The sequence below is a fragment of the Danio rerio genome, chromosome 2, assembly GCF_049306965.1.
Source record: "Danio rerio strain Tuebingen ecotype United States chromosome 2, GRCz12tu, whole genome shotgun sequence".
Classification (NCBI taxonomy): domain Eukaryota; kingdom Metazoa; phylum Chordata; class Actinopteri; order Cypriniformes; family Danionidae; genus Danio; species Danio rerio.
Genome location: NC_133177.1, coordinates 15,745,991 through 15,758,149, shown reverse-complemented (window position 1 = coordinate 15,758,149; position 12,159 = coordinate 15,745,991). Strand labels below are relative to the sequence as shown.

At 34.9% G+C, this 12,159-nt stretch overlaps 2 protein-coding genes across 6 annotated transcripts in view; both read left to right on the top strand.

Annotated features, from left to right (window-relative positions):
- sgip1b (SH3GL interacting endocytic adaptor 1b) overlaps window positions 1–5,559 on the top strand; it is a 150,828-nt gene extending 145,269 nt beyond the window's left edge. For all 4 annotated transcript variants that reach the window (XM_017351458.4, XM_073924050.1, XM_009298216.5 and 1 more), the window contains 2 exons: window positions 3,068–3,232; window positions 3,338–5,559. In XM_017351458.4, the coding sequence (XP_017206947.1) occupies window positions 3,068–3,232; window positions 3,338–3,360 (188 nt within the window). In that variant the 3' untranslated portion in view covers window positions 3,361–5,559. The remainder of the gene's footprint in view (window positions 1–3,067; window positions 3,233–3,337) is intronic.
- A 4,558-nt stretch (window positions 5,560–10,117) lies between these two features.
- Window positions 10,118–12,159, top strand: part of dynlt5 (dynein light chain Tctex-type family member 5) — a 64,142-nt gene continuing 62,100 nt past the window's right edge. Inside the window, exons 1-3 of one of the 2 annotated variants that reach the window (XM_073916016.1) lie at window positions 10,118–10,146; window positions 10,281–10,427; window positions 10,496–10,587. In XM_073916016.1, the coding sequence (XP_073772117.1) occupies window positions 10,327–10,427; window positions 10,496–10,587 (193 nt within the window). In that variant the 5' untranslated portion in view covers window positions 10,118–10,146; window positions 10,281–10,326. 2 annotated transcript variants of the gene reach the window in all.

The window sequence follows — 12,159 nt, the reverse complement described above, 5'->3', positions numbered from 1 at the left end:
TATGTGCTATAGGTTCTAAAATGGCCCTCTACTGTAAACTGACACTCTGGCTCTGAGAGAAAAGCCAGTTTGTAAAAAAAGTCTTGGTTTTACTTGGTTAATAAATAATCAAACTCATTCAATGGCACAGCATCCTTTCTTACATCATCTCATAAACTTGATCTAATAAGTTAGTTCTGAATTATCGCATTGTATCGTGATATGGGTGTAAATCGTATCGTGTTGCATCGCAATGTCACAAATGTATCGCTAATATATCAGGTCGTATTCTTTGTATCGAAATGCGTATCGAATCGGCATTATAGCTTAGATGCCCAACCCTAATTAGTAGTATTAGTTTTTTTTTTTTTTTTTTTTTATTGTTTGTTCAACTTCAATGGGATGCTGTAACATATCCCAAACAATAGCAAAAAAAAATTCTTTGGCTTAACTTATAAAATACTATAAATTATATCTATAACAATTAACTGTAAATTACACACAGTATAGTTTCTCATTTGTTCTTCTTGCTATAACTGAGGAGTTTCAGAAACACAGTTATATCAGCCAGTAAAACATTAAGATAGAATAGTAAAAGTTCAAGAGCCCAACTAAAGCAGCCACTGATCTCCATGATGGTGAGGTCAAATAAAATATTTTCAAAAAATATATATATATAAACCTCTGTTAATTATCAAATATTTTTGCAGATATGAGAGAATTTAAGTTAAACTGTAATCAGTAAAGCTGGTAATGCCTTTATTTAATGGAGTTGTTTAAATTCTCTGTTTTAATTCAGTTAGTTTGGTGTGTGGCTGTACCTGTAGTTTTAATTCTTGTTCTTTCCTTCAGTGATTGTGCTTGTTAACAGCAGGTGTTCATTAGTGTCTGAATTCAGTCATTTTGTGGTCATTCACTCTGTCTATTGGACTAATCTAATTGACTAATTTAGGGACTAGTGAATGAAGGTGTATGGTTAGATTTCAGACACTTTGATTGGTTTCTCGAAAACATAAATTAGGTCTGTTACAGCTATTTTCCTTTTTGTACAGAAATTAGCTGTTAATAATTTAATAATTTTCATTATAGATTGTACAGACATTTATTGTTAAAATCACAGACATTATTTTACAGTGAAGGGCACCCAATTGTCAATATAAAGATTGCTAAAACTGAACTGCACAAATACATTGAAAGCAAATTACTAACAAGAGAGATTATTTTTTATGTTTTTTTTTTTTTTAATCATTCAAAGTTTAAATGTTTTAAGGTTTAAAAGGAATAAGACATAGGGGAATAACTGAGAATAGAAAACAACTAGGAGCTATGCTTCTAGCTACAGCAAGCCTACAAGTTTGCGATGCAGTTTGCGAATGTACTTTGGAACAATGGATTTGGAAAATGGAAAATCAACGAACTATGTTTGTAACGACAAAGCTTGCGACCTTAGTTGGCTAACGATGGTTTTGGGAAATGCACCCCCAGTGTGCGCGCGCCGCACACACACACACATAAGCACGCAGTCTTTCGGGCTGCTAAGTTAATAATTGTTTATCTCAATTAATGGTGTTTCATAATCGTTAGAAGCTAAAATCGAAATCGGATTTTCGATTAATTGCACAGCCCTAGCTGCTTTTATGCTAAAGAGAGACAGATCGTCACTAATGGGTCGAATATATCCTCCCACCCTTTGATAACATGTACATGAAAAAGAATGTCATTCAAAGTTTTTGCAGACTGTTATTATAAAGTGTGATTACAAAAGATAGAAGTAATACATTTTTACAATTAGTGTCATGAATCTGGTTTGTTAATTGTCAATCTTTTTCCCTTCTGTGTCTTCCCTTGCCAGCTGTCAGCGCTTGCAATCAGCGCGAGCGCTGATCAGCAGTCACCTGTTCCCGCTTTGTCATTATTGACACTCCTATATCTACCTCCCTTATTTCTCCTCCTGTTGTCAGATTATTGTTACTCTGTGCGTTAGCAATCCGTGTATTAGTCTTTCCTCTACATCAGATCTCATCCTCATTTGTCTCGTCTAGTCTCGATCTGGTTGTCGATCATCCCTCCTGTATTCATCGTTGCATGTTCTGAGTGCCGCCACTTACTTACTCACCTGTTGACTGTGCTCTGACCATCAGCAGCCGGAGGTCAGTGGTTCCCGCATCGCTGTGGTGGGCACGGACCGATCGACTCTTTTCCTCTCTCGCCCCGGCCGGGGTTTGCCTTATGAGTTGGCTTTGAAGAACCGGTTCTGTGTGATTCATTTGAATTACTTACAGACTGCCTTTGTTAAACTATTAATAAAGACTGGTTCAACTGCACAAACTTCTCCTTTGATTCTGTTCTGTGACAATTAGAGGCTGGCTATATTCATATACTGTTGCCACACCACTGGGTTAAAACCTCTTAAAGGTGATTTATAGATCCCTTTTAAGAACAAAAAATAGACCAATAACACATAGCTAAAAGTAGAAGATTATCTTTAATTTATCTTTGCTGTTGTTTTAAGATGATTTCATTGAAAATGTGCTAGCTCAAATAACAAATGCATTGAATTGAATTGATAGCATTAACGCTTGCATCTGCACCATGTAGTTGGAAGCAGATAGGTCAAGATCAGCATGCGTGCCCATAATGACAAAACTTTGTATTACATTGAATTACTAAGGCCCCGTTTCCATGTACCGCTTTTACTGTTGGTTACGTCTACTGGAGAGCTAATCGGCATCTTGCACCGTAATGCAATGACTCTAAAAATCAAACATTAGTGGGAATATTAGCCAAACTGTTTTTTTTTTTTTTTTTTTTTTTTTATGTGGCAAGCAGTGGAGCTTGAATGTTTAAAATAGAATCAAATAAAATGGCTTGTTTAACAACATTAATGGCCACCAATGCTTGTCTGGTTAAGTATGCATTCACTTTTTTTGTAGTTTTAAAAATGTTATTGCTCTGAGAGAATATACAGTATTGTGTCCTATCAGGTTGTGTGCTATAGCATTGCAGTATATTTATCAACTTCATGAATATGTTAATACAAATGCATAGTCTGAATAAACATTCTTTTACAATCTGTTGTTCATGACAGGAGTAGGTGCACTTCTGGCTCGCTTCCAGTTAGCTGAAGGCCCAAGCAGACCATCTCAGCTCGCGGTGCAGTTTACCAGTGAGGGCAGCACTTTATCTGGCTGTGATTTTCATCTCGTAGGTTCAGGGTACAGACTGTCCCTGGTTAAAAAAAGGTTTTCTGCAGGTAAGTCTTGTATGGGAAAAGTAACTTCACATCCAAAAATAAAAGTCCAATTTTACGATTTACAATATTAAACATGAGCTGTGTTTTTTTTTTATAATTCTACAGGTAAATACTTGGCAGACAACTGAACTGGCAACAGCTATCACGTGGTATGAATGAGATGTTAGGATGCCCTTTTGGCACTACAAAGACACTTCAATAACATTTATTTATTTTAATTATTTTTTATTTTATTGAAACTACAGAAGTAAAAGACTCAAGATCTCACTTATAATGTCTGGTGTTGAATATCATCAGTGCGTTGTGTGTGTGTGTGTGTGTGTGTGTGTGTGTGTGTGTGTGTGTGTGTGTGTGTGTGTGTGTGTGTGTGTATGTGTGTGTGTGAATATCAGCATATTTTGTGTGTATATGATAAAACTTCAGGAAAAATGCAATACTTGGACTTTTTCTTGCAGAAAGCCGTTTCCTTTTTCACTACTGAATCTTTTTTCTCTCTCTGTTCCAACCCAATCTTAGTTCATGCCAAAATTAAGATGATTTTTAGCTTAAACCATTATTTTTATTGATTCACCAAATACATGTCAACAGCTACCAGCACTTTGAGAGTCAAAAAAGCATATAGTTACAAGACACTGAAACATGCTTGATTTGCCACTAATTTGTATTTTGTATTTTGGACTCCTAATGTACCAGTAGACATTTCATTTTTTATGAATCACCAAGAATTGAAATTTAATTAATAATCTCCTTTATTGTCTTTATGATGAAAGATTTAATGGCAGGTTTTCATTTTTAGGTAAACAAAACAAAAAATATACATTTAATTGTGAGAGTAATTCCATATATCAAATGGATCGAATAGAAGACACTTATTTAAAAAACATTTAAAAATGTACCAACCTCCAACAGATATGAGCATCATTAACATTCAATTGTGGTTGTAAAATTATTATCTAAACGGGACTCATTATTAGCAATGCCAGTGGCCGTTAAGCGAACGACAGTTAGTAATTGATGCTAATGCTCAAAGTTATGTAAGCATAACTTACAAGAGACTGAATATAATTCAGAGTTTCTTAGAAACTTTTTTTTTAAGTTTTATCACAATCTGTGCACCCTTTATTGTTAACCAAGACACGTTTTGTTCTTTATTAGCTGATGATTGCCCAGTCACCACTCAGTGTTATTGAACAGACCTCTTATTAATAAAATACAATGATCTGCTTCCACAGAATATTCCATTTAGTATCATCTTAAAATGCCTTGTGTCAGTGTTAACATTGTTTTGATTTTATTGGTTAAGGCATGTTGGAATGCATCACTTCTGCGATACCGAATTCCTTGAAATAAATTTAAGGAATGGGTCAAATATAAACTTTTCCTTTTGTTTTTCCACAATGTGGATTCTATTTTTCCTGAACATTGTACTGTAGCAATATTTAAAACAACGTGTATAAATGTAAAATAGGAATTGTTATTACTATCCAAAACTCATCAAATGGACAGAGTTTCTATGTCTTGTCATAGAACATATTTCAAGTTATTGTATTTACATGTCATAATGCACTTTATATTGTTAAATAATTCAATTAATTATTCAAATTAATGTCAATAATTTCATGCATACTTATGTGGTTTGTAATTGATTTGAACATTCTGTTGACTGTTTCTATTGATCAAAAAGGGAAACAAATGAATCGGTACAGAAGAACACTACTCACATCCTTGATTACTTTTTTGTACTGTATTGTGTTGTCAGCTCTTTAATCAACGTCATTGCAAATCATATGTGGATTATTGCCTTTAAAAATGTCAGACTACTAATTCAGTTGTGTAGACACCTTAACTAGAAAAGCCTCAGATATCTTTAATTATAGAGACTTGGGTATGTATATGTGTTTCTGGATAGTCATTGGTCATATCATTTGTCTAATCTGGTTTTAGTTATGTGTCAACATTATTTTTGTCATTACTTATAAAGTGTACTTTATTTCAGTTATTTGGAGGCCTTACCTGACCTTAAAATGGAGGAGTGCATAAACAACTGCTGGCTGCAGATGGTTTATTTGTGTCTCCATCTCTCATTTTAAAATAAGGAAAAAGAGTTTTTTTTGTTTTGTTTTTCTCCCACTTAAGTTGTTGTATTGTGTTTTTCACCTAATCAGAATCCTGGTCGTACGTCAATTAGAAAATGGAATATGCAAACATTTCATGCATAAAATGACCTCTCCCCAGACTTATGAGACTATAGAGACTGAAATGCTAAATATATCAAATGTGAAAATAATGTAATGTCTTAAAATTAAAGTTATGGAATACATGTTCAACATTGGGTGTTTGTCATTGTCTCTAACACAACATTTAAATGAAACCTCATGCAAATCACAATTTAATTGTTTAATTTTCCCAATGCAGTGATTCAATTGCCTTTTGACCATTTATAGATTTAACAAGTGTTAACTTTTAGTCATTACTATGAGTATTTGTTTATTATTATTATTATTATTATTATTATTATTATTATTCTGATGCTGTTATAAGAAATAAACGTAATGAAATTATAATTTGGACAATTTAGAATAATAAGAATAATTGTTTGTTTCTAAAAATGTATTATATTGATTGTTTGTTTCTTTGTTTTTTAACAACAATTAGGCAGGTTTGTTTAGAAACTTCGTAGTGTAGGCTAATTTATGTTGTGACTTTTGACTTTGAAAGTCATTTTTACTAAATTACTTTTTGTTGAGATGCCAATGAACCCTTTTGAACATGTCATTGTATGAATGAACATTGTTATATTAAATAACAGTTTTTTTTTGGGTGGGGTTCATGTGTTATTATGGTCGTCATAGAATTTGTAATATTAATGACGGACATAGATATTTACATTAGATGTCGCCTACCCTGTTGTTGTCTATTGGAAGTAATGCGTCAATACAGCTGCCAATTTAGTACAGGGTGGCGATGCTTTGAAATGAGTGCAGGACAAGGTGCAGTGAATGACTGGCCAATGTATCTTAATTAAGCACTGGTAAAATTATTAAAATTTTATAGTTATTATTGTGAGACTTATCAATATTTTTTTATACAAGAAGCGACGCAGTGGCGCAGTAGGTAGTGTTGTCGCCTCACAGCAAGAAGGTCGCTGGTTCCAGCCTCGGCTGGGTCAGTTGGCGTTTGCATGTTCTCACTGCGTTCGCATGGGTTTCCTCTGGGTGCTCCGGTTTCCGCTGCATAAACCATGTGCTAGATAAGTGAGGGTTCACTCCGCTGTGGTGATCCCAGATTAATAAAGGGACTAAGCTAAAAAAATTAATAAATTAATTTTGTATACAAAATATAGCTGTCGCATAAGTATCAGTGTCATTTCCACCACAACAATGTAATGTCCCTTTAAAAAGTTAAAGTGAAAGATTATTTTGGTGATTTCTATGAAAATGAAGAGTGCCATCTGGAAACATGTTCAAGGTTGAGGGAATTTACATTTTTATCAACAACAATTGAAGAAAAATCAAGGTAAATATTACTTGATGAGGTAATACATTTATCCTACATCATTTCCAAACATGTTGTACCTTCAGATGTTTTTAAAAACCAAACAAAATTAAGGTAAATAAGAGTGTTATGTATACAAAGTATCAGTGACTAGTGTCAGTTCAAAGCTAATAGGTGAAGCTATTTTTCATTTTTTCACAAACTGTTAAAATGACATTTCCATCACCATAGACATTTAAACATCTCATCAACAAAAACGATGAGGAAAACTACAGAAGTGAGGTGAGCCGTCTGGCCGAGTGGTGCAGAGACAACAATCTCTTTTTGAATGTGGAGAAGACGAAAGAGATTGTTGTTGACTTCAGGAAAGAGCACACTCTCCATGCTCCCCTGACCATCAACGGTGCGACTGTGGAGCGTGTGAGCAGCACCAAGTTCCTGGGTGTACACATCACTGAGGATCTCTCCTGGACCAAAAACTCCACTGCACTGGCCAAAAAATCACAGCAGCGTCTCTACTTCCTCCGCAAACTCAAAAGAGCAAGAGCACCAGCCCCAATCATGTACACCTTCTACAGAGGCACTATTGAGAGCATCCTGACCAGCTGCATCACTGTGTGGTTTGGAACCTGCAATGCATCCTGCAGGAAAACACTTCAGCGCATAGTGAGAACAGCTGAGAAGATCATTGGTGTCTCTCTCCCCTCCCTTCAGGACATTTACAGCACACGTCTTACCCGTAAAGCCCTCTGCATAACAGCAGATGCCACCCACCCAATGCACAGCTTCTTCAGTCTGCTGCCATCAGGGAGGAGACTACGCAGTCTCCAGGCCAGGACCAACAGACTGAAAGACAGCTTCATCCATCAGGCTGTCAGGAAGCTGAACTCTCTCCCAGCTCTGCTCCCCGCTCCCTCCCCACGCACCTCCTCCCCTCGCACCTCTGGACTCTGACACACACACACACACACACTCATCTGCACTGGTCACTTTATGCAGACACATATACTACCTCCCAATATATCACTGTCACTTTATCACAATTATCATGTTTACAAGTTCTTTTTGCACTATACTGTTTTTTATCTGCACAACTCTGGTTTACTTTGCACTCATTGCTATATGCCCTTAATGTCACTGTATTGTTTACAATTTTTTTATTACATATGTATATTTCTTAGACCACATTTATGTGCAATGTATATACTGTAAATTTTCTAAATTTTCTTTTTTTTTTTTGTTTTTTCTTAAACTCTACTATTTTTTTATATATATATTTTATATTAATGTTAAGCACCTTGGGTCTGAGAGTAACGCAATTTCGATTCTCTGTATGTCTTGTACATGTGGCTGAATTGACAATAAAGCTGACTTTGACTTTGACTTAAAAAATATTTAAAAAACTTCTCATCACACATTAAAAGTGTATTTACAATGTAAAAGTTCATGCTCTTTTAATATACAAATTCAGTTTATTTATTTTCTACTAAGCTCTTTAGCAAATTAATATTAAATTTTAGAGTGTGACAGGTGTACAATTCACCATACAATTAATTTATTTCATTGACAAATTTATAATTATTATATATTGTGGAATAATTGGTTAAACTAGATACAAAAATTATCTTACAATGTTTGACTGCCATAATTTATTTCATTTTGAAATAAAAGCTATATATTAAGATGTGGTGGAATTGACATGTTCAGTTCAAAAAGGAAAAAATGTTTTTCTTCTTATCTGTGTAGTCTCTTCTTGTCTATATAAATCTAATAGTTTAAACTTATTAGGCTATGTTTTATTTAAACTTATTTTTTTTTACATAATTGAAGAATGGCCCATTGGACTTTTTACCCAGTGGTCAGTAAGCAAATATTTTTTTTAATTATACATTGATGGATAAGTAACCGCAGGGGAATTCCTGACAAAGCATGTGTTTGTGAAATGTATTATCCTCCTTACCTCTTAAATTTGATTTAATTAGTGTCCTGGAACAACACCCCCCCCCCCCCCCCCCCCCATCCCCTCCTGCTTCATGTTCTAATTTTAACAGAGGGAGTGATTAGTTTGTGAATGAATCTCCGTTATAAACAACTCGTTCACTTAGCCGTACGTTACTAGCACTGCAGCATCTTGTCATATTTCTTTTTCACTGTTTTCTTTTTTTTTTTTCAACAAAACTAGCACAAGCCTAGTATTTAGTGCAAGTTGGTGCTACTTTGCTTCAAGGTGAATGCAACTGTATTATCATCAATACTTGTTTAGCAAGTAATACTTGTTTACTTTGTGTTTGTTTTCTTTGATTGCTTGTTACTACACTCCTACGCAGCGCAAAAGTCCAGCATCTTCACACCATAGATATATACATTGGACCATAGATATATTGTTGTCTATTGGACGGAATGCGTCAATAGCGCCGCCATCTTGCTACAGGGTAGCGCTCCTTTGAAATGAATGCGGGACCAAGGTACAGTGAAGGACTGTGGCCATTCAAAGCCAGAGATATACACATATATCTATGATCGGGAGTTTTCCTGGATGTTAGTATGTAATTTCTTTTTATAATTACGAAAATTATAATTTACATCACTTTTCTACATTGATGGATCGGTGACCGCACGGGCATTCCTGACAAAAAGCTTGTGTTTGTGTGTACAGAAATGTACTATTCACCTTCCCTGTTAAATTTGATCTAATCATGTCCTGAAACACACCTCCTCTCCTGCTTTCACTTCTCATAATGACGGAGGGAGCGATTCGTTTGTGAATGAATCACCCAAACGACGCTTTCACTAACGTTAACCGACAATAATACAAGTATCTGGCAGCGCAGCATCTCGTTGTCATATTTCTTTTGCATTGTTTGCTGATTTTATACAACAAAACTAGCATAAGCCAAGTGTTTAGTGCGAGTTGGAGCTGCTTTATCGTATGGTGAATGAGTAAGTGACTGTTATCATCAATGACGTTGCCTGATTAGCACAAAAGTTCAGAACATACAAAAACAGAAAAAAAAAACTTAATATTACCTACGAAATGTTCTGCCTTTGTGCTTTGTTTTCTTTGTTTGCTCGTTACTACACCCGTAGACAGCGCTAAAGTCCCGCATCTTCACTGTCTTGACTAGTGCAGTTGAATGACATTTGTCCTGGGAGCACTGTACCAATGTGGCGACGCTATTGACGCATGCTCAGGGTCCCTATGCGATATTTAGTGTAAATATCCATGTCTTCACACGGGCACACTGTGTTGACTAGTGCGGTTGAATAACATTTGTCCTGGGAGCACTGTACAAATGTGGCGGCGCTATTGACGCATGATCAGGTTCCGTATGTGGTCATTCCGTCACATGTTGTCATGGCAACGTTTAACAACAAGTCTGTGACGGTAGTGAGAATTTCCGGTTTGTGGAGACGATGCAGTAAGTTTTTCGCAGGATAAAATTGTTATACGTGTTTTTAACTTTACATTACAGTGTGTTTATTAAAAAATAAACCCATTCCAGTGCATTTATTAAATAGGAAATGAAAATATCTTTTTTATTATGTGTTTCAGATTTTTGTAGAATTGAAGATAGAGTTCTGTCGATTTCTCAGAAAAAATGTCTGATTTAGCAAAAGAGAAAGCACGTCTCCTGAAGAAGCGTGGAAGTTTGTCTTCTCTAGGCAGTCATGAAGTCAGAGCTATTGGCAAAACTAAAGAGTGAGTACTAATTCCTTCGTATAGCAAATCCCATAGTAGTATAAACGTCATTTGCTTTTTGTCTGTAGCTCTATTAGCACTTTGTCCTACATGGAAGAGCATGGACATCATGATGATATCCAACGGCCTACAGTACAGATGGAGAACACCTATCGCATCAGTGAGTCTCTTTTCTTTATGTTTTCTTTATGTCTCTTTGTTTCCTCGTTTACTTTTAAATTATATTTTAATTGGAAATATTGTTTTACAATAAATGAACGAAATGTTTTTATTATCACTGAAAAACAGCACACACATCAACTAAGTGCTTGATGAGGTACTAATATTATTAATGATTTCAAACAAAAAAATAAATAAATAGACCACACTGTTGGCTGGTTAATAGTGGCTGTTGTAGGGCACCACCTTCTCCCTGATCCACTATTTTTAAAAATATATCAAAAAAATAAAACTCACTTAATAAATTATGTGAAAACATACAATATGAAATGTCTGCTGAATGTCTGTATCAACTGATATTAAGCAGAGAGTCTACTAATACACAAATAGACCATTAAAATAAAGTGTTACCAAATACTGCAATGCTGCTCTGCGTGAACACAGAAGTAAAATAGACAATGTTCACATTTCCAGGTTTCTAAGTAGGAGAACTCATCATAGTTGGGAAAACTTAGAATGCAGTGAAAGGGAGAATACAACAAAAAACATTTTACAATCTTATTTGCTCAAATAGTTAAAAGGAAAATGTCCACGATGAAGTTCAGTAAAAGGAAGAAATAATGTGTGAGACTAATGATGGCAGCCAGAGAAGAGAATAATGTCAAATTTACTGTCCTGTCCTGTCCTATAGACGCTAATCTGATTAATGTTAACTCTACATCTACCTATCAGGCACCCGTAGAGTTAATGTGTTTGTGTAAAACATATACAAATAAAATGGACCGGATGCTTTTTAAAATGATTGACTGTGAATGAGAGCAAAACTGAAGAGCCTTTTAAGTAATTTGAGAGACGTTTACAAGGACGTCTGTAATCTAGTTTTTTGCCTTAATAGACAATAATATAATTAAGGTGTTTTCGTGAAATGCTTTCATGTAAGAGTTTCTAGCTTAATCTCACGAGGAAACGTACGTTTTTTTACGTTTTGGCAGTTTAGTGGCTAATTCGTATGAATTCGTACGAGTTCAGTTATAAAACAAATGCACTAAATCATACTAAATAGTATGAATTAGATCTTACAAATTCATACAAATTAGCCACTAAATCAAAAAGTTACGAATTGCCGTGAGATTTCGTTGGAGTTTCATGTCATTTTGGGGCATTTTACTTGCAGTTTGGCAGTTTCACTTTCACTCATGAACATTTGATTCATGCTCCTATGACAAACTGGGGTATTAGACGCAAATAAGAAGTAAGGACTGGTGGAAGAGTGTTATGGAATTTGATAACGTACGCCAAATGGAAAGAAAAAAAAAAACTTCCGCATTTCGATATGTCCGCATCTGCGTTTTTGACGGAAAATATGGCAAAAAATCCTACATGGCATAGTTTGATTGCGGTGTTTACTTCAATAATGCCATTAAGATATGCATACTACATATCTTAATTGCATTTTTGTTTTGTTTAATTATGACTTTAGTTACATTAAAGTAATCAAAAATCCCTGTTTACATGGTGACTCTTAATTAAAATATTGTCTTAATTGTATTAAAAATATGTAAAAATTATATAA